At 37.5% G+C, this 24,415-nt stretch overlaps 1 protein-coding gene across 1 annotated transcript in view; it reads left to right on the top strand.

Moving 5' to 3' along the window:
- Nucleotides 1-24,415, top strand: part of PPARG (peroxisome proliferator activated receptor gamma) — a 688,549-nt gene that overhangs the window by 370,194 nt on the left and 293,940 nt on the right. The window contains exon 3 of the mRNA XM_044078056.1: nucleotides 3,103-3,281. Coding sequence (XP_043933991.1) covers nucleotides 3,103-3,281 — 179 coding nt within the window. The remainder of the gene's footprint in view (nucleotides 1-3,102; nucleotides 3,282-24,415) is intronic.

Raw genomic sequence — 24,415 nt, forward strand, 5'->3', positions numbered from 1 at the left:
CAGTCTTTTACCCATCACTAACGGAAATGCCGCACGTCCACAAATCAAAAGGGAAATGAGTCACTCACTCCAGAGATCTCAACCTAGCCTGACTTAAACAAAACATGCTGGATAGACAGATATATCTCCCTTAGACTGCTGCCACTCTGGAATAAACCCCCAATTCACATTAAGCAGAGCTCCTCAATGACGCTTTTAAGCACAACCTGGACAACTGGGTAGGAAACCTTAAATTCACCCCAGGATGGTACATGTGTCCCTCATGGACAGGGGCAGCCAGTGCTGACCATAGATTTGCTCTGCAAACAGTCAAACCATCAAACAATGAACAGTTAGGGAACCATCTAACAATGGCCAATTAGTGAACATGAGTATTACATGGCTAGGCTTGTAAGGCCCTAGGGCCATTAGCCTAGTAACCTCCTATGAACCCAAGTATGTGATGTGTACCATTTTGCCTTCATCTATTGCTTTGATGACCTTTTGAAAAAAAATCCTCCAGGTTGAGTAAGTGTGAGCTGCCCTTGATGAATCCAAACTGAGCCAAGTTCAGTGTTTGGAGGTTCCCTATGTCCTAATTGATTAATTCCATGATAAGTCTTTCCATCACTTTGCATGTAAGGCTGGTCAGACTTATGGATGTATAGTTGCTTCATACTGCCTGTCAGTTGTAATGCCTGGTCATGTATTAGCATCAATATTTGACAGTAAAGATGTGAGGGCCTTTTCAGTCTGAAATTGTCTCACATTTCTTTCTCAGAGCTTGGGAAGCCATCATTACAAAAATTATACTGTACTTTTACCTGCTATATCTTCTGTCACTCTGAATATTCAGAGTGCAGTGTCAGTGGCATAACAAGTAGTACAGTCACCTTTGGTGCAGAAGCCTATGTGTTCTATTCCCACACCAGGTAGATGGATTGCTTGCTGACACTGCAGAGCAGCATAAGGGTGCTGTACTCATGAGTGTGTCATTAAGTGGTGTTAGGTCTTCACAGCATTTATAGTGTGTCTGTGTGGCTCAGATGTTCAGTAATGTTATGCAGTGGGACAACTCCATAACTCATGATGTCTGGCTGAGCTTTGCGGCCAAATGCCTGCACCAACTGGAAAGGCCACAGAAATACCTATGTGGACAGGCTCAAATCACTATCACTCTACTCGGTATCATACAGATTGCTCAGAGGTGATCTGTATCTCGCCTACAAGGCAATATCAGACCCTGCCCTACTAAAGATGCTCCATACCTGTAAGTCTAACTCCTCGTGCATTACCCACTCGCTAGGCCTAAATCTAATATGCAACATCAACAAAACCTGCTGGAGTGACAGGTTTGTCTGCCAGAGGCTACCCAGTCTCTGAAATAGACTTCTCATACATGTCAGAGTGTCTCACTGACCCTCTTCAAGCGCAACCTTGATGAGTGGATGGGAAACCACAAATTTGTCCCAGGGGTTCCACCTTTGTCCCTCATTGACAGGGGCAACAGGTGCTGACTGAAGTTTCTTTTTTGGGGGTAATCTCTTGGCTAGGCTTGTAAGGGCTGCAGAGCCATTAGCCTAGTAACTTCCTACGATGCTATAAAATATTCATGCAGTGCTTGCATTCTGCCTTCCACCATGTTTCATATTTTCCAGGTTTCTACCCTTGCATATTTAAATTCTTTTTAAAATGCATCAATTTATAATGGCTGGTTGTATAGTACAGAATTTTAAAGCTATGATGAGTTGCTAATTGGTTTTATCATGAAGGCTGTAGCTTGTTTATTTCAGTATCTGAATACATCCCTTAAAGACCAGCACCTCTATGTTGTAGTACCTTGCGTCAATTCTGGGAAACAACATTTGTCCATAGCGATTCTTGAAGAGTTGACTTGTTAATAAATGCCAAATTGTAAAGCTTTATTCTACCCACTTGCAGGTAATAAGACTGCAGCACCATTTTCTAAATTGTTCTTTTTAAAAATGTTATGTTTATGTAGCTAGGTTTTTAAGTAGTGTGCAGTTATATATGAATTGTAAAGCTTTATTCTACCCACTTGCAGGTAATAAGACTGCAGCACCATTTTCTAAATTGTTCTTTTTAAAAATGTTATGTTTATGTAGCTAGGTTTTTAAGTAGTGTGCAGTTATATTTGTGTTATAACCATTGCTTATGTTCTTATTTTAGATGTTATCTCAAATATATTTTAAACATCGCCATATAGTACAGTTTTTCTAAATTTACATTTATAAACACTGCGTCACTGTATGTGTGCACTTTCAAAATTCTGAACCAGAGCAAGAGTGTGCTTGTCTAAATGTACTTTAAACCCCCTTGCATCCAGATAGCCTATGTCATGCATGATGATTTAATAAAGATGTTCCTTGTTTAAAAAAATATGCATAACCTCTTTGTGTACAGGAATCTTGTACATTTTCAAATATTTGGGGCGTTAGAGATACTTTGAACTATAATTTTTGATCTCCTTGTGCAGGCAATTTCAATACAATCAAAAAAGAGCCCCCTTCTCCGCCATATTATGATTCCATGAGAGGGGGTGATATATTAAAAGCAACAGAAGGATGTGAGAATAAATGCATTCTTTACTGTAGGGCATTTTTTCACCTGGTCTAAATGGAGTTTATTCTCTGATGCCTGAACTTAAACATCTACATGGTTGCATAAATGATTTCTATGTTTTTTAATATGATTCCCTTTTTTAGATATGATTATTTTACATACATTTTTTTAGATATGTAGTTAATTATTTACACACATTTTTATGGTTAAATGTACTTTTATGTTATGTTTCATACAAGTTTTAATCCTAATGAAGTGTTAATTGAAGTGTTAGCATATGCTGTTTAAACTGATTATAGTTAGAACATGATTGTTGCCTGAAGAAGCAGATTTTTTTCTGTGAAAGAGCCTTTGCGTTGTGTGTACTAGCGTTATATATTAAAATATTGAATTTTAGTACGGTTTCATAGTTCTGATACAGCTTCTGTGTGCTATTGTTTAAAAAAGTATGCATGACCTCTTTGTGTACAAGAATCTTGTACATTTTCAAATATTTGGGCCGTTAGAGATAGAACTGTAATTTTTGATCTCCTTGTGCAGGCAATTTCGATACAATCAAAAAAGAACCCGCTTCTCCGCCTTACTATGCAGAAAAAGGACAGCTGTATGCTAAGCTGCAAGATGAATCCTCAAATTCACCTTTGACGATTGAGTGCAGAGTTTGTGGGGACAAGGCTTCAGGATTTCACTATGGAGTTCACGCCTGTGAAGGATGCAAGGTAAGCAGCTTCAGCAGACAGTCATATGGAATGATGCTATCAGTACAGAAAAAAACGAAACTGTATGTCGTGTTTACGACTTCATTGTAACCATAGCATTTCTTAGTCATTTATAGCTATGGTCAAAACTTGCATATTTAGGTGCTACAAGCATTCAGTATGGAAACATCAGTGATATTAAACTTTGCCTTGAAGTTAATTGTAAATGTGGAAGAAAAATTAATATTTGGTTAGCACTCTGCTCATGGCCAGTATGAGACAGAAGTAATTCTGAATGAGAAGAATAAAGATCTCTAATATATTTGTTATCGTTAGTAAACAGCACGTTCTAGGCACCAAAAGCACTTTTTAAATATCTTGTGCATTAAGGTGCATTTAGGTTATGTTCTCAGAAATATAGGAAATGCAGAACTGAAATGAGAGAGAAGTGGGAGACTTGGGCCACATCAGTAAATCAAAAGTGAAATGATAAGTATCTTAACCTTGTCCATTAAAACTTAGTAAACCAGACCATGGCATGTGTATCACAGTGATCACACTGCTTCTCTAGACAGACTAATGCAGCTGACAAGATAATGGCTTTTCAAATAATTTCCATGTTAAACACTAAGTGAATTTATATGCACAAATGAAAATAAGGAATTAATTTACACCCTTATTAAAATGTGAACAATAAACATATGCTGATTTAATCTAGGCTAGAACTTCCCCAAAGGTTCTGCCATCTTCATTTAACATATCACATGAATCATAAAAATTTCATTTAATGAATCCTTGAAATTAATCTGTATTGTTCACCTGCTTTTGTAATATGAAACCTGTTTTGGTTAACAAAGAGGTCTCGCTTCTCCATAAACCTTTTGCAGTGAACAGCCAGTAGAAAAAGCCCCATCTTCAGTTATAAATGTAGGCGACTAAAAAGTGACGAAGCCACAGCCACATGGCAAACTGTGAGCCAGATAGATAAGAGGCAGTGATGTATATTCATTAGTGGCACACACACTGTTCAGAAGGAGCTGGTAATGCATCAACAACCGGTTACCGGATAAAGTGTATTGCACAAACTGTTATCATTTATCCAGAGTAAGTAATATAGTCATAAATATTTAGCAAAGTTTGTCAGCAGTCATAGAAACAGAGTATTGCACAGCATCTCATCAGACATCCATCGTAAATAACTCTATAAACTTAAGAGCCAGTAAGTCCATATGTAGTGATATTGGCAGGCACAAATCACTGGGCACATAAACTGGGATTATGTTGCTTAGCAAGACAAAGTGACAGAAGTATAAAATGTAGGGTTGCCACCTTTTGCTGTGCCTGAAACTGGATATTGGCCATACCCGCAGCACCATCCCTAATTCCACCTATCCCCTCCCATTTTCCCACCGTCTCTGCTCACATCCATTCCAATTTTGTGACATAATTTGTCACATTATGTGAGGGTGGATGACTTATTTTCCCTGATTGCATTTTGTTAACAATACTATTCTTTGAAAAAGATAGTTCAGAGTTTCAATTTTAACAAAACAGAATACCAGAATTTGTACTGTGTTTTCTGGATTACCAGACAATTCTGATTTCCTGATAGTGCAGAAAAAATCTTACAGGTGACAAGGCTAACAAAAAAAGTGAGGGGGGCATCAATGACATTGCCATGATTCCTTGAAGTAATGGTTTGGAGTACATTGCTGTTAATGATGTCCAGAAAATGAGCTATAAAAATAAAACACTTGATTAGCCATTAAACATTCCATAAGGTAAATATGTTTGCTACTAATACTACTAAATCAGTGTGACAATTAACAAAAAAATAAGTAAATAAATAAAAGAAGCAGATACTGTTCTTTTAGCTTCCTAAGAGCTCATCTCTAACAACAACATTATGGTATGAAATAGTGCAATGCATATGGGAAAAAAAAAATGAAACGTCAAATTATACACCTGTGCCTAATTAAGGTATGCTGTCATGCCATCGTACAGTCTGCTATCATGTAGCTCTGGCCCATGTATTAACTGGACTGTAGTCATACTGAGTGCTTGATGTGGCAGCAAGTGCTCACGTTTGTTTTGGTAGTCTGATCCACATGCATTTTGTTAAATGACGAAAAGCCATCTCATTTGCTTTGACAAAATTATGGGTCTGACTGTCAGCTAATAGTACACGTTCTGTAGGATCAGTATCATGATAGAAGCATTGCATTTGGCCCAGTAGAGTGAGACGCTGTCAGTTCTTTGTCACTTTACAAATGTGTAGTGAACCAATTACTTACTTAAATATGTAAAGATAAAAATATGTCCCAAGAAGTCTAACATGCAAGGCATAGGTCTCAACCAAATAAAAGACCAGTGTGGAACACAGACCATAGCAATGTGTGACAAACATTCAAAATGTATCACACCCTATTTTTGCACTTACGAAAAGCATACCTAGACCATGCCCATGGCCTTTCAACCAAAATATAGCATATGTAAGAATTTAATAATACATGCACACTCTTGCAGGCACAGACATTTACACACACACACACACACACACACACATGTATACATACACAGATAAGAAACAAAAAGACAGTGGATCACTGGTATATGAAAACTCAGACACACACACACACAAACACACACACACACACACACACACACACACACACACACACACACACACACACACACACACACGCCAGTAACTTCAATCTTGGTATAATTCAGAATAAAACATCTAAGGGTACTTTGTCAATTAAGTGGCTGTAGCTGCTGGGTACAGATAGTCACACAAGGCTGCAAAGGGACAGATGCACAGGTGACCCACCATGTACTCTGTCACATAAAAGTACACAATTAAGGCCACTTTTTTGACCCAGCACTTAGATGTTTCATTCTGATTCACTGAGGGAAGAAATACATACATTGTACCAACAGTGAAGTCACTGCTGTCAGACACACACAGTCCAAAGCATTACATCTCCATCTCCCCCCCCCCACACACACACATGGACATTCAATGTTCTCAACTATTTTTCTGAAAAATGTTCTAGTCTATCAATTTTCAAAGTATATAACAATATTTAAAATCTCTCCAATGTGGGAACTTTGTCTCCAATTTTTTTTTCTCCTTCATCCCTGATTCTTGAGCCAAGACATTGCCAGATGCTTACATTCACACACCATACCTCAAGTGTCTAGATTTTTGCCTCATGTATTGGTCGTTTCCTCATAAAGTCTATGGTTTTCTGGTAAACCACTGAAAGCAGAGTCTCTAAATAATTGCATACATTTGAGTTTCAAACTTTATATCCTTCAGAAAATGCATGCTAACACAAATTGTAGGAACAATTCTGTTATTCTAGCAACTTTCTAAGTATATAAGAGCAATATTTAAAATTGGTTCCTTTTTGGGGGCCTTTGACCCCCCCCCCATTAATTAAGGCTATGTCCAGATTTCTTTGCTAAGAGATTGAGAGCTAGACTTTCTCTGTCTCGTTCTCTCTCTCTCACATACACATACACATTTATTCACTGTTGTGATACCTCTCAACTGCCCAGATTTTGCAGAATGCCCAAATGTTGCCTCATATGTTTGATCTGTTCCTCATAAAGTATGTAGTTTTCTGGCAAATCACAGAGGAATGAAATAATAAGATAATCAGAAATTTCAGTTTCAAACATCATAACCTTCAGAACATGTATGGTAACACAAATTCTATTATGCTAGCAACATTCTAAGTTTATTATATCTAAAAGTTGTCCCTACTTTTGTGGCTTTATCCTCACCTTATGTTTGGCTATTGGCTTTGTCCAGATTTCTTACTGTAGGAGGTTGAGAGGTATGCATTTAAAGAGAGGGAGAAAAAATAAAATAGAAGCAAAACAGTACCAAAAATGCTGGTATTGCTCTTACTTATTTTGGTACTGTTATGCTTCTTTTATTTTTTCTCCTCCTCTTTAAACACAATTTGCCACAACTGCATTTAGCAAAGGGGAAGTGACAGTTTATTTTCTCTCATTGTTCAGGTTTCAGGGGTATCCTTATAGGCAGCCCTGAAGCCATGGACATTTACTCGGCATTCAAATTGGCTGCTTAAGGCCAAAATCATTATCTGATTGGCTCCCTTTTTCTCTCTTTGCTGATTGGCTATAGTTATGATTTAGGAGCCAATCGGAGAATGAAAAGCGGAACCCCAACTGTCAAAAGTGGAACAACAGAACACTATTTCACTTCAGTGTCAAATGCGGAGCTTTCCGCACAATGCGGTACAGTTGAACACTAAGATGTAAGTTGTGGTATTCTGAGAAATTTGAAACCCATCATCTAAATTCATTCTAGACCTTTTGTCATGTTAGTGCACATGTATAGAAAATTAACATCACAAATCATGAAATCTGCTTCAACAGTCTTCACGTAGCTACAAGCAGATGAAAGTCACTGGTGTCCTTAATGTAAGGTAGACACAAGGCTGATCTATTTTGATAACAGAAACAAAATATGGCAATTCTGGCTCATTTGAAGAGGTTATACCCAGTACAGTACGTCTGTTGAGTTCTTCATACATATTACATTACTAACTTTTTAGACGCATCAGATTATCTTGCATGTATCTTAAACTGTACCGTCTGAATTCAAAACAGATTCTTCCTAATTTCAGTTTCAGAAAGTGAATCTTATTTGCATATTTCCTAAATAATGTTCACTGTTTACAATAAGAAAAGCCCTGGATTGCATGTTGCTGTAATTCATAGGTCTGTAGGTACTTATCAGGCTAATGATCGGTAAGGATCTTTGGAAGCCTAGCTATTCATTCCAATTAATTTTTTTAGCCCTTATATTTTAAGTACTAATAACAAAGAAACAAGCAGAACATTTACATGTTGCCCCTATCCATGAGGGACAGTGGTTCTAAACCAGGGGTGAATTTACCCATCCATTCATCCAGATTATATCTGAATAGTGCAAGAGAAGTACTTTGCTTTATGCGAAGATAAAGATATTCCAATTAAGTGGTATTCTCTGTGATACACATCTGTCTCCCCTATGATACAAAAGATAAAAATATTTAAATTATTTTCTTATGCATTTGATTGAATGAATGTGTCTGAAGTTTGAATCTCATATAGCTTGATCATATGTCTTGTATTGTCATTTTAAGTGCAGCTTCACAATAATGCTCAGTGCGCTGAACCTTTAAATGTATATGAGGCATCAGTCATTGTGTGTGTTGGGGATTTGCATGAATCAAACTTCCCAGAACTGTTAATTATGCGAGTGACATGCATTCTAGTCATTATTAAACCTGTACTGAGTTTCCAAATCTGCCTGTCAGACATTTAATGTAGACATCTGGGATGTTTCAAAACAGAGTTAGCATGCTTCAACTGCTTGCTTTTCAAAACTTGATTAGAAAACAGTGCTGGCAGTTTCTTATGTATTTTCTCATTCTGAATTCCTTTGACCCTTATGTTATAGAGCTTAATTTGTCTGTCAGCTCTGGACTTGCATTTTATAGAACGGTCAGTTACCTTTATAGACTGAAGTTCTTGCTGGGTCTTAACCTAAATGATGTAATTAAATGTGTTGCTTTCATTTTTGCAAATTTCTCACAATTTCTGTATCATACATAGAAAAAAGAATTACTTTTAAGCCACTGTTGATCTTGTAAAAAAAAAAAAAAAAAAAAAAGGCCTAGAAAGACTTATTCCCACTACTTATTTCTGTCATAATCATATTGTTTTCTAGGATATCAAACATTTGTTGCCATGTCATGCCACTGTCTTGAAATCCTGAAAACTATTGCTGTCTACCTATCTCAGTATGCTACCTCATGTTGCATAAACAGCACTAGTCCTCCAGATAAAACTCTGTAAATCACATGTTAAAGTAAATATCCATCCTTTAATGTAGATAGTTTTGTACCAGTTATTTTTCCCCTGTAATATCACCTGTATGTAGTTTTGTGCCCAGAAACTTAAAGTACATTTCATTTTCTACTTTTCCATTTCCTCTGATACATATTATGAAGCAGTCACTGTCTTTTAATTTGTCTTAAGTTCCATGCCATAGGTTAGACATGCCGCTTTCTGTATTTTTCATTATTAGTCACCGCCCATAATGTTATCTTGAGAGAGTGACTTGCCAAAGTCACTAAAGTGCTTTTAAGCACATTACAACACATACAATGAAATATGTTTCCTAAGAGGTGTTTTTTTTTTTTTTTTTTTTAATTCTTTTTATTAAACAGGGCTAAGTTGCACTGTTGCATTACATAAACATCCCTTTGGCCAGTAAAGAGTTGTTGTTTTTTTTTATCCTTGTAGGTGTGGAAATGAGTATGAAATACTACAACTTTTTATCTGGCTTACCTGTATTTTGAAGTGATGGCCATCAGTCACACATGAATGAGCACAGCTGCTAGAGTTGTATGAGAACTTTAGCACCACAGCAAGAGTGTAGGAGAGCAGTGGCAGATTTAGGTTTTTGACGTATGTGCAGTAAAAGCATGGTACCAAATTTAAAAAAAGAAAAAAAAAGCTTAGCAAATCTTGAAGCTATTAAAATGTGCCGCCAAAGCAGTACATTTTTAGACTTTGCCACTGCTGTTGAGAGAGAAGCTGAGATAAGTTTATCAGGAGAGAAAACAGACCATGCTCTTCCTGGAAGTTCCACTGACTTGTCATATGAGCGCAGTACACCCTATGAGTGGATGACTGCTTTCGATTCCATAATGAACCAGACAGACTAGTAGAAGCCACTGCCTCATTTCATATAAAATACACAACTGGAATCCTGCTCATTTGCTCATTCCTCACAATGTTCTTTTGGTAATGTGTACAAGCCTTAAAAGTGTCCATTTGCTCCTTTAAAAATGCACCCAACTTAGTAGGAGTATCAGTCCCACAACAATATTATGTCTTTTACAGGAGAAAATATTTTGAAAAATTCCTCTTGGTGGTTTGCATAAACACCTTCAGGGAGTGAAAGTCAAACTTTTGCATGTAATAAAGCTTCATACACCAACATCCAGTTCCAGAATCCCACTTTACCTGTTAGTGTAATTATCCAAAAGGAAATGACTGGGGAGTGTACATAATGGTTTAGCGAAGCAGTAAGGTGCTTGAAATCAACACCTTACTTAAAGCTTAAGTTCTTCAAGTAGAGGAAGCACAGTGGGTTAATAAATCACTCCCAGCACACACACTCACCTATGCATATACATACACTAGGTGGAATATATTTAACAATGATCCTTGGGTTGTCCCCCTAAGTCCCTAGGTTAGTCTCAAAATTTGCTTTCTCTGTCTCCCAAATGTTATGTTAGTTGTGTCAGAATTGTAGTCAACACAACAACCACTGGCAGCCTTACAATTAACAGACATTTGTATACTACAAGTTGCCAGTCATTAATTTAGACTTGCATGATTGTAGCAACATTGTGAAAAAATCCTTTACTTAGGAGTTTGCCCCTCATTCTTCAGAGTTTTTCCACTTGCTCTCATTTGGAATACTGAATATTGGAACAGGTCATATTGTGAAAAATCAAAAAGTTCCATTAATGGAACTGATTTTTTTTCTACATGGTGGCATACCTCTCAACCTCTCAGCACAACAAATCTGGACAAAGACAAAAATAATACAGGTGCAAAATTAGGGACAGGTTTTAAATATTGCTTGTATAAACTTAGAAAGTTGCTAGAATAAAAGCGGTTAGTGTTACCTTACCAAGCTAATTCTCCTTGTAGGCCATTCCAGACCCAGCCAGTTACCCCATGTGAGAATCAAACCCTGCACCTTGTGCCTATAAAGTGAACTCCTTAACCACTATGCCAACCTTCCACCCATACATTTTTCTGAAGGATATGAAGTCTGAAACCTAAACTTCTGTTATTATTTTATGAATTCAGTCCCCACCGATTTACCAGAAAACTGCAAGTTTTATGATGAATAGAGAAAATACAAGGCAAAAATTGGGGCATTCCATGAAAGTCTGGACAGTTGAGAGCTGGGCATGACAGCATCAAAAATGAAAACAATGACCATACATAGCAAGATTATATAATAATTAGTCACATTCTTTTCTTTTAATCCAGCAATCTTTTAACAGGTCTGTTTTGACCTTAGTCACTGTGTGAAGATAAACTGGAGAGCTTAGTAGCACACATCATCATAGTGTTCCTTTCTTCTTTTTGGTGCATGACATTCTGTATACTTTCCCCCTATTTTAATTTTCCTTCTCTTTCATGGTTCTCTACTTGCCATGTTACAGACAGCTGTCTGAGACTGTAATTAGTTCATTATTTTGAGTTCATTAGTTCAAAGTCAGGAAATGTTGTTTGCATGTATTTATTTATTTGAAGTATTTATTTGTTGCTATATGCTTTCATTTTTATTTTATGGCACCATGGTTCACTGTTTTTGGTTACACTCTTTTTTTCTATCACCAAAACAGGAGTGAACAAATAAAACAGTTCTCTCTCTCTATATATATACAGTTTTTATGTTCTTTTGCCACTTTTGCTATTCATAACATAATTAAACTCAATTTGTATCCAACTAGTTATTTGTTTGCTTTTACGAAGGTAAAGAGTGTTGATTTACTGCTAGAAATCAGTAGCAAAGCTAAAACTGATAGGGAGCAAACAACTCAAGTAAAGAATAGTATTACATTGTGTTGCTAGTCAATTCGATCCCAGACTAAGAATTGGACTTTTAACGTGCATTTGTTGAAGAAAAAAATCTGCCAGCTGTTGACTGTGATTGTGGAATGCAATTGTCACGCATCTGTCTCAAAATTTAAGAGGGACTGAAGAAAAGTTATGGGACGGTTAGGGACATCCCTGTAAATCAGACAGCTATGTTCACCAATAAGCAGTGGAACAGTATAGATTGAATCAGGTGTCAGTCATGCTTCCTTATGGTGGTCCTTCTTGTCATTGTTCTCAACCAGTTAGAGACAAACTTGAACAGAATCTGGTGCAAATCCAGAAATAATCAGGGACACTTTTAAAATATTAGTACTATTAACCTGACACATCGACAGAGTAGAAGAATGACTTAATTCACATTTTCTGAACATTATAAATAATGACAGGCATTAGACTTATAAAATGTAATTCACACCTTCTCTGCAAAAATCACCAGTTTTAGGAGGGATTAACAGGGACAGAGGTAACATTTGAGTCAAAACCAGAACATCCGTGAAAATCAGGGACCGTTGAGCAGTATGCTCCTTGTTGAAAAATCAGAGACTTAACAATTTGGTTAAATTGCATTTGCTGCTATCTTACTGGATGATTTGGTAGCTAAAATCCACAGTTTTATAAATATATATTTAACGGTGCTTTGTTATTTTCTTACTGCTCCATTTCTACAAGATTTTAATTTGTTCTCTATTAACAGAAGTATTACACCACCTTAACAACTGAAACTGATTTTAGTCCTCGTCTTTCATTTCCCTTTTAAAGAAATTAAGAACTTCTTTTACAAAGTCCCAGTTATTATTATTATAAATTACTGCTTTGTAAATAATGCTGGGCAGCTAGAACTGTAAAGCAAATAACCTAGGACTCGCATCATTAGTCACTTAGTACAGCTGTTTAACTTTTCACTGGAATGAATACCTATGCTGAGCAAACTACACTGTTTTTGACCACTTTCACCCCCCCCCCACACACACACACACACACACACACACACACACACACACACACACACACACATGCACACACACACACACTCACTTAGCTTTTCTGATATCTGTCATTGTGCTTGTTTGTGAAATTCAAGGGGAAAAAAATGAAAAATCTGACCTTTAGCCATAATAATTTTATCATAACATCAGAGGACAAGGACATAACCTGTATGACCAATAGTTAGTTTCCCATTCCTCTCAACCTTTTAGCAGAAGAATTCTAGACAAAGCCTAAAATAATGGGTGGACAAAGGCCCCAAAAGAGGGACAAATATTCAACACTGTTTATAAACTTAAGAGTTGCTAGTATAACAGGATTTCTGACTTTTCACTAAACTGAGATCCTTCTTTCAGAAGCATTGCTGGTTCAACTGGCGCCCTGGGCCGATATTTTGAACTAGCCTCCAAGACTTCAAGTGAAGAGTGAAAAAAAATGCACTGCACTGCACTGTAATAAGCCAATCACCGCTACATTTTCTTATTAAAGTTAGATCTATGCCCCTCCCCCTTCCATTGAAGAGCAAACAAGAAAGGGGGGTGGGTATTCCTTCTAGTGGCACACCAGGTAGCCAGATGCATGATATGCCCCCTCCTTCCTAATCCAACCATTCAGGTCACATTTCTCTGCCCTGCCCCCAACCTTCCTGAAACACATTTTATTTAATAACATTTTTTTAAACTGTAGCAACCTGCTTGTTTCACATGTAGCAAGCAGTTGCTACAGTTTCCTTCTGCCGTCGGGCCACAATTTTGCATTTCACATGCATCATTCAACATAATCCGTTTTCATTTTCTAATCAGCTCTTCTCCCACCACCTTGGGACATTCTATGAATGTTCTGCTAAACCATAAGGACTGGTTCCTACCATTTTGATTCAAAACTGCTATCTTGCAAGAGGTTCATTTTTGGTTAAAAATCACGCCAAGATATGGACAGAAACTATGCCCAATAATTTACATTCACCAGGACTTGTACTGCTTTCTGTCCCTATTAAATTATAGCTCTTTCTAGTACATTTCCTGAACTAATGTAAAGCTACAGCATACATTTCCAGGGGTGGGTCAAAGTAACTCCTGGAGTCCTCCAGACCCACCTCCCTTCAGTCTGCTCTTTCTCAAATCCTGGAATGGTCTCAGTTCATTTCAAACACCATGACAACTACAGCTTAATTTCTGAAAAAAATATCACTTCATACGGAGCCACTTTAATACTGCTGCTCTGATTTTCACAGACTAAATTTGCAGAGGCGTGGGTTTTATCTCTTTAATGTTGTTGTATATATGACCGTAACAAGGGTCTTTCACCTTGTGCCATTAAAAGACTTGAAGAAATGGCAACTGTAGACAATGTCCCTAACTTTCCTAATCTGCAAATGCTATTTAGAATAAAGACATGAAAATGGGTGAAAACATTCAACGTCCCTCTCCCTTTATAATCAAGAGCTCCTCAGCAATCACTCTTTTTTTTCCTTCTGCAGTTGTGAATGCATAAAATGTTTTTTCAGTTATGCATTATTCTTAGTAATTTATGTAGCCAAATGTGTATGCTCTTGAATTTCAAAAGATTACTCCTCAATAAAAACATGGTTGTAGGCTCTGTCTGTTTCTAACAGGAATCTAACTAAACTCAGTTCTATCGAAATACAATATTTACAGGCTGTACCCATATTTAAAATTTCAACTTATTGTATTTTAATTAATGTCCATTTTATTCAAAAGCATTACTTAACATTTATAATTATGCTGAGGTTGGAGGTGAACAAGCTTTCTGTTTAGTAATAGCACATTCTTTATAAAAGAGAGGGGTAAACTGTCTCCTATTTCTTTTTTTGCAATGGATACCTGTTGCTGTTTCCTATCTTGAATATCTTCACGTATCTTTCATTATTTAACCTTGACAGATTAATGCATGGTGATGATGTCATAATTTGAAACTCTAACAAATACAACAGTTGTACTGCAATGTCTCTGTCCAGTGATATTTCTCAAATATTCACTTTGATACAGAAATATAGACCTTCTGGTAATTTTCAAATAAATAAATGAAACCATGCTCTTTGGCATGGCACAAATAAATAAATAAAAAATAAACAAACAAACTTCACTGTGAGTAACAGATTTTCAGTTGTCTGTTTTTTGGCTTTTTCCCGGTAAGGGGTCGCCACAGTGGAACTCCGGTCCGCTAGTGATTGGCAGTAGATTTTTTTACGAAATGCCAAGGTGCCAGCTCGACACCCAACCTTCAACGAAGGCACGCCCATTTACGCACGCATGTCTTTCGAATGCTACCCAACCACGGGGAGGACATGCAGACTCCACACAGAAGGCACTCCCAAGCCAAGCCGAGAATCGAACGGGAGAACCTCTTGCTGTGAGGTAACAACGCTACCGCTGTACCACCGCAGAATTCTCCAAATAAACAAAGCTATGCTGTTTAGAATAATGTTATTCACAATGAATTAATGGTTTCTACTGACCTGCCTCTACTTGTAAAGCTCTACACCAATTGCTCTACACCAGTAGTCAACTCCTCCCTGGTTAGATCCAACCACAAACTAATGACCTTGGAAATCCATATTCCCACCCCACCCCCCACCCCTACCCCCGGCAAAGGTAATCACCATCAAAAACTTCTCCAAATCTAAATTTGGGCTCCTAAAAACAGAGGTGGCTAACTTCACGGCACCCATGCAAATGGAGAATAGTTGCATGACTCCTGAATCATGCACCAGTGCATCGTATGAACACGTACACAAATACATGAATCTCACCATACCCAACAGACCCAAGACGCTGTCCTCCAAAAAAAGGAAGCCAATCTAGTGGTCCCCTGCCATAAACAAACTCTACAACAGAAGGAGGAAACTGATACAGAATAAGGTAAAGTCCCAAGACTGGAAAAACTCCCTTATCAACCTCAGCAAAAAGTTGAGATCCCTCATCAAATCCTCTAAAGCTAGCTATGAAAACAGAATTGCAGGAGATAGTAAAGACAACCACAAGGCCTTCTATAGTTATATAAATAATCTCCACGGCAATACCCAGATTTGCTCTGAGCTACTGCACAATGGTACCTCCTATATTGAGCCAACAGATATTGCCAATATACTGGCCGACATATTCAGTTCCAACTTTACCCCTCTCTCCCCCCGCCCCAAAGGACCAATCACAATACCAAGAGATTGCCAGGCACCCGGTATTACTGCTGCACAGGTTAAAACAGCACTGTCCAGGGCCAAGAATACAGCTTCTATGGGACCTGACAATATCCCTGGCTGTGTTTTACATGAACTACAGAGTGAACTGGCACCTCGCCTGTGTGCCCTGTTCAGTCACAGCCTCACCTCAGGCTTTGTCCCTACCAAATGGCGCACTGCTACAGTCATTCCTCTCCACAAAAGAGGAGTGACTACAGACTCTGGGAACTATCACCATTAGCCTGACGAGTCTGATATGCAAAGCTATGGAACACATCATCATGGACCTAATAAACAAGGCTATAGGGAGTCTCCAAACTCTGGATCCTACACAGTTTGGTTTTGTGAAGGGTAGATCATGCCTGCTAAACTTGGTCAACTTCTTTGAGTCAGTCACCAGAGCTGTGGATGAAGGCAAGGTGGTTCATACAGCCTACCTTGATCTGGCCAAGGCCTTTGTTACCATTCCCCACTCAGGAATCATAGAAAAACTCACTAAGCTAGGCATCAACCCCTATATCACTAGGTGGGTTGTAAACTGGCTCACAGATAGAACATACAGTGTGAAAGTAGCCGACTCCAAGTCAGACTGCAGAACAGTCATGAGTGGAGTCCCACAGGGTTCGGTTCTGGGTCCTCTCCTGTTTGGTATCTACTTCTCTGAAGTCCAGGCCAACATGAAGGAACTTTGTCTGGCAAAGTTTGCAGACGATTGCAAGTTGGGAGCTATTATTAACTCTCCAAGTGATGTTGACATCCTACAGAAAGGCCTCACTGAGACCAACGACTGGTGTCAGAACCATGGCCTTAAGCTCAATGCCAAAAAATGTGTCATCATCCATCTTGGGAAAAAAACAGTTCCCTTGAATTACCACATCAGTGGTAGTCCACTGAACACAGAAGGCATTATAAGAGATCTGGGAACACAGGCTGACAACAACCTCTCTTGACTACCACATTGCCACTGTGGTGAGAAAGTCCTAAGTGGCACATCTCATTACTAATGGTTTTGCATCCAGGAAGAAAGAGGTCATTGTCTCCCTCCCCTCATTAGGCCAATCATCGAGTGCAATGCCCCATTTGGCATGTACCTCACTAGACACCTGCAACAATTGTAGAGGCCACAAAAGTACCTCACAAAGAAGATCCTAGGCCTTAAACACTTGTTCTATATGGACAGACTCAAAAAACTCCAACTATTCTCCGTCTCATATCGTCTACTTAGAGGCAATCTCTGCTTGACTTACAAAGCCATGTCTGACCCAGGTCTGTTTGAAATGCTACATATAAAGAAATCCCAGTCCCTCTGCACCACATGCTCCAGAGACCTCAACCTTATTTCCACATCAACAGAACATGCTGGAGATACAGGTTCATAACCCAAAGACTGCCCATGCTCTGGAATAGACTTCCCATACATGTCAAGCAAAGCACCTCACTGGCCCTCTTCAAAAGAAATCTTGATGAGTGGATGGGAAATAGGAAATTCACCCTGGGGATCACTCCAGTGGCTATACTCGACAGAGGCACTGGGAACTAAGGTCGGATGGCACAATGCCAGGGTAATCCTATGGGGCTATGCTTGTAAAGGCTCCAGGGCCATTAGCCTAGTACACACCTATGAACCTATAAAGCCTTAAGGTAGTCCAAGAATATATTGTTTGTTATCAGTTAACAAGGAGTAGAACATCCTAATCTTACCTTTAAAGATGCCAGAATGGCTGATTATCCATACATCTACTGGTAACCTGTCTTGTTTTTAACTGTTGCATCAACACCTCCTTAGACTAACTCCACAGTCACACAGGTGTACAGAACAGTGAAAAATACCATACAGAGGGAATCATTGCCAACACACAAATACAAACCAGATCAGCAATAATTAAGTAACAGTCCCCTCAAGTACCAGCCAAAGCCTCTTCATATACATGTAAATATTTCTGCTTCTGTATTACAGGATTACATTTAGCTATACCACATTCAATAATGTGGACATTCAAACAAATTGTCTTTTAGTGAAAATGACTTGACCGTTTGTACTGGCTTGATTTCTCATTCAGTGAAATCATCATTGGATAACATGGCATGAATCTCTCTCTCTCTTTCTGTGTGTGTGTGTGTGTGTGTGTGTGTGTGTGTGTGTGTGTGTGTGTGTGTGTGTGTGTGTGTGCATGTGTCTATGTCTGTGTACATATACATATATATATATATATATATATATATATAATATGTATTATGTATTATGTGTAGATAGATATACATATATATATATATATATATATATATATATATATATATATAGATATAGATATAGATATATATATAAAACTATATATATATATATATATATAGATATATAGATATATATATATATATAGATATATATATATATAGATATATAGATATATATATATATATAATGTGTGTGTGTACACTACATGTATATCAGCTTGAATACTAAGGCGAAATATTTGTTTTTAGCAAGAATTACTTAAAGCAGTAGAATGTTTTAAATCTAGATATTTGATTTGGCAGTATTAATTCCAACCAACACAAAAGTGGAATTTAATTTACTATATTACATTTTTTTGGTTTCACAGCACTGACGTTGCAGACTAAAAATAAATTCTTTTGGCTCTTCCTGGTTAGGGGTCGCCACAGCGGAACTCCGGTCTGCTAATGATTGGCAGTGAATTTTTATGGTGTCGAGTTGCCAGCCCGACCCCCAGCCTTCAAAGAAGGCACACCCATTCACGCACACACCTACCTGCATATCTTTAGATGTCATTTGACCATGGGGAGGACATGCAGACTCCACACAGAAGGCACTCCAGCCAAGAATTGAATGGGAGTACCTCTTGCTGTGAGGCAACAACGCTAACTGCTGCGCCACCTACATTTTTGTATTTTCCTTTCTGTGATGGGTCACGGCTGAAAGGGGTGCATTGGCTAAGCCAACCAACCTGAAAAACAAAATAAATACAATTACTATACTTCACTAGTCAGCAAGCAGCACTGCACAGGCCAAAACTAACCAGTAAACACATCTTCACCATTGCAGTATTCATCTGGGGAAATGCTAGATTTTTAAGTCTAATCTTGTATTTTAAAACTACTTAAGCTGTTAAGTTTGCTCCATTGTTATTCTGAGAGGACTGCAACAGTTGTTTTTTTTCTACATTTGTCCTGGCTCCTGGTTCTGCTGAAAATCTTGCCATGGCGTTACAAAGTAAAAAGATATGGAAGGAAAAGGGGAAAAAAGAGCCTGCAGTGCAAACCAGTAAACTCTCCTGCAATTGTTCAGTGAAGTTGGTCAGTAAGGTATATTTTATTTGATGACATCAGCAAGAAGATTTAACCAAAGTCTTCATTTTTTTTTTGACTTGTCACTTGGTAAAAGTGTTCAGGCTTTTTACAGCTCGTGTGTGTGTGTGTGTGTGTGTGTGTGTGTGTGTGTGTGTGTGTGTGTGTGTGCATGTGTGTATATATATATATATATATATATATATATATATATATATATATATATATATATATATATATGTATAAAATGTAATTGCTGTTCAGAATGTTGATGGGTCAAAAATGTAGCCTGTTCATAATGTGGACATAGGTAAGTTGAGTAGCATTAAGACAGCAAATGTGTTTGTGAATTTGGTGGGTTAGGGTTAGAATAAGGGTTAGGCAAGGGGGAATAGCTTTAGTATTGTGCATGTTTGATGGTGTGTGTGTCTGAGCCTGTTTTGTGTTGTGGTTGAATAATGGAAAGGTTTTTTCTAAAATAAGGTGCAGGGTTAGGGTTTTCATGCATTAGTAAGGTGGTAAGGGTGAAATGCGTTTTAGTCACCTCACAAAAGGTAAATTACAACATATCAAAAAGTACAATTCATGAACTGTGAAGGAATGAGGAAAGATGTGTCTGCCTTTTCGAAGGACGTATGTTAAAGCCAGAGATTTTTAAATGTTGCTGTCTACATTTTTCTGGAGCTGATTATTAAATTGTTCTTTATTTATCTAACAGGTGGAAGTAGGTACCCAAATTCTCCTAATGCCTTTATAACTTGTGGCATCATGTACATGTTTTAATTAAACATAGTGTTTCATTTTATCTGGTTGAAAAGCATATACAATGAACTGATAGTTTACCTTTTTGTCTTTTAAATCTTTTTTTTTTTTTCACCATAGTTGAATGTTTCAAATATGAAGTCAATAACTCAAAGGGTAAGAAGATTCATTTTTAAAAAATACATTCAGAACAAAATATTCTGAGAGCCATGTTTGAATTAGCCTCCTGGTTAAGAAATTAAATAACAGAACAAATTTATGCTTATCGATTTGTAAAACAAAAATGAGTCTGCAACTCATAAAAATGGTAATGTGGCTGCACTGAGAAAAATAGGGTGTATAAAGTTGTACAATGTGACCCAACAAGACTCTGCTGAGGTTAGTTGTGCATAACTATGCCAGTCGCTCATGAAACTGGTACATACAGTGTAGTGATATGGGCTGCCCTATGGCAAGTCATGTGACCTGGGCCCAGCAGATTGCAGATAGTATACTTACAGTAATGCGAGTCATTATGCACATTGAAGTGCTGATCCTGCAAAACATGGGCAAAGCTGTGAACTGCAGATTGAATATACTTACCATATTGGGGAGAGCTGATCAACAGCAACCTGAAGACGGTGAGACTGACATCAAAGGCGGGAGGGTGGTAAAAGGTATTGAGACCACAGAGGGTACAGATCCATCCCTCCCCAGTCCATTATCTAGACTGCTGAATGATAGGGATTGCTGGGGTAGACATGTTGGGTGACAACATCAACAGAGAGGGATGTGTGGGTGGCATACCCTCCAGTACAAAAGTTTAGCTGACATGCATACAGATTAGGGGTGAGGTGGGGGAGACACCTGCTAAATAGGTTGGCGTAAAGATGCGCTTTGTAGGAGACACTAGTCTATATAGATAGATCACAAGTCGTATGTTATAATACAACCCCTTTCAAATCTGTCCCACCTGGATGGCTGTTGGGGTAGTCACTGTAAGCACAGTGAAGCAAGCATGCCTCTTGCTGCAGCCAGAACTTTGACATGGATGGTGAACTGTTATAGCTAATGATATAAATATCTTTGTCTGGGCATTGACTATAAGTGGGTTCCCTTCACTGTGAAGAATTGTGAAGAGCGCTCATTATCAAGATGTCAAAAGATGGATGTTTAAAAAAAAAGACAGGGTGATATTATTACATGTAACAGAAAGAAATGCAGGAGAGGTTCTGTATACCTAAATTATTCAGCAAGTTGCAACATAGCAATGCATTTCAGAAAAACAAATATCTAAAAGGATACAAAATAGAAGAAAACAGCTGGTGTTCAAGGAAATACAACTGCTTTAAGAAGCGAGCAAGAAAGACCCATTGAACACTCATCCCAAATAGGAAATGGGGACACAGAATACATGTAAAAAATATGCTACTATTCTGAAGAGAGTTGGGAAGCAGATTGACAGGCTAAACCAATAAGATAGGGTAATTAATCTTTAATCTGTTAAATTCTGTTTTTAACGGTTCCTTGTTTCGCTAGCCGACATCTATAAGCAGCAGTTGGATATCTTTCTATATGAGCAATTTGATTTTTTCACAAAACAGTATTCACTTTAGAAAAGTGAACGTCAAGGAGAAGAAGTGCAAAACTAAAGTTGAGAACCAAATGACAAAATAACACTTGGTTGTACAGTGTTTTCTTCTGTATCGCTAGACATCATAAAAACATCCATGGCAAATATGGTCTTAGTCAGAGATGAAGGCAGGGAACATATTTTAAATATTAAAAAAAATGTACTCAGCATCATGATAGCATCAGTTATTTCTGCTGTCATACATTTATTGAAGAGCAAAACGACTGCAATTGTAATGTAGATCTTTCACAGGTTCCCAAACTTAACCAGAAAGAGTAAAGTAACATTATAGTAAAAATTAATTAATTTGATCTCAAGTTGTGTTTTAGATTAAATATTATTAGCCTCATAAAACATATTCCTTGAAGTCACCTGCTTGAACGGAAAACATATTTAATTTTTCATTTGTAAATTTTTCAGAGCTGTAGTATTATTTGAGGTGAAATCAACTTTCAAGCAATTCTCTGCTGAGTTTTGTTATTTTCTCAGGTCTATTTTCCAGTAATAAATGTTGGATATAAAGGAAAACTGTCAGCGTAAACAATCACAGGTTCTCTCATAAAAGTTAGCATGATTAACAGTCAAGAGAAGATTATATAATTTGTTCTAGAATAATAAAATTCGTATGATTATTGTGGTGTGTGAATATCATGCAGCAATGTGCAATATAGAGTACTCTGGTTAAAGGGGACGTTTAATAAACAATAGGTCACTTGATATCTTAAATGGTTAATGTGTTTGACAGTACTTTTCTAGCCACAAAAAATAAATAAATAATGTAGCATTCTTCCTTTTTATGTTTTTAATAATAAAGCTAAGTTGGCAAATCAGTGATATAGGGTGCATATTTCGATTTTTTTCTGATCGACAAGAAAGGTTTTCATTTAAATTCAAGCCAACTGCTAACAAACAGTATTGTTCACACATAAGCAACAGAGATGGTTATTTTTACAAAGAAGGTAAAGGAACACACAAATGACAATTCAGATTTTTTTTAAATAAAATGTCCATAGCCCAGTATTTTAATATACTAGTGCTAGTTATTTAAATCCAGTACATTTATATTTAATTAAGGTGACAACTTGCATCAACAGAGACAGGTAGTGAGAAGGATGATCCCCAAAACAGAACGAAAGCAAGACTGCAGCCAAGCTAGATTAAGTAACCTGTCATCTAAGATTGTGGACATAGAGGAGAATTGGTGAATTGATACAGTACATTGACTCAGACAAAAACAAGATAGAAGTTATAGCGAGGGTTTTTGCAACTTGCAGCAAAATTAGTACATTTAAGGGATGGTGACTCCACTATTGCTTGCTTTTTGCTTTTTCTCTTAAGAGCATTTCAGTTTGCTTGGGAGATCCACTGCAGCAAGGACCCTCATATCTTTAGCAATCCCTGGCAGAGATAGTGTAGGGGTGAACTGCAATTTTAGGAACAGCTTTTAGTGTCTGATGAACTTTAGAGTCACCTTGACTTTTGGCTGCAATGTCATTATGTTTCCTTAATATTAATTTCAATTAAATGCTTTGTGGTAGTAAATGTGTTTTCCTTTTGACATAAATTGTTTTACTACAGTGTTATTCCATTCTGAATGTTCACTTTTTTGTGAACGTCTGTCAGGGTTTTATTTTGCCAGAGGTTCAAAAATTGAGTCAGCAACTAATTGCAGAATAAATAAGGCATATGTTTGCATAAAACCACTGCTTAAGGAATGGGAAATCAGATGTGTACACTTACACAAATGTTTTTGAGTGATCCTCAGCTTTGAATGATCTTCAGATTTCCCCCTCTGCTTTTTTCAAGCATTTGCTTTGCTAATCTGATGTGTAGCATTTCGGAACTTCAACAGCTTTATCAAATAGCTCCTTTTTCCTCAAAAAGCACTCACTATAGTTTGGTTAGGGACAGTGTCCTGTTTAGGTGCAATATTTTGGAGTACATTACTGTTTTTGTCATTTTTTTTTTTTACTTTTCTTAATAACGAAACATCTGATATCTGGCTATTTTTGAGGGTAGTAGTGTGCTGTTTATGTATGTCTGACAGCAACAGCTTGAAATATGTTGTGTGTTTTATTTTGTTTTTTTTTGTTTGTTTTTTCAATTTTCCCAGTCTGACATCATAGTGATACATGGAGGGTAGCTGCCTTTGGGGGGTAAAAATAAGGAGCCACAATGTGTATTACGTATGACAGCAGACATTTGAAATTTAAGTCTGTGGCCATTTATACCTTGACTTTCATGTCAATCTAACATCAGAGGGATACTCAGACGGTCACTTTTTTGGTGGCGCACAAGGAGGTAGGCACTATACCCCACATATGATTTATGTATCCTCATAAGCATATGTGTCTCCTCAGTTTGTAAACTGCTTGTTTTGTTAGGCACCACTTACTTCAACCTTGAAAGAAAATATAAGACTGAATGTATTTTTTAAATGTATTTTCTTTTTTCAGGCAATCATTTTAGGAAAAGGTTGGAAAAAAGCTCCAAAGTGTGCCTCAAAGCATTTAAAATCCTGTGATTTCTGGAGGCCTGGACTTCCTCAGATCCACTTGTTTATTCCAGTTATATTAT

Source organism: Protopterus annectens, chromosome 7.part0 (assembly GCF_019279795.1).
Source record: "Protopterus annectens isolate FY-2018-M chromosome 7.part0, PAN1.0, whole genome shotgun sequence".
In the NCBI taxonomy this organism is placed as follows: Eukaryota; Metazoa; Chordata; order Ceratodontiformes; family Protopteridae; genus Protopterus; species Protopterus annectens.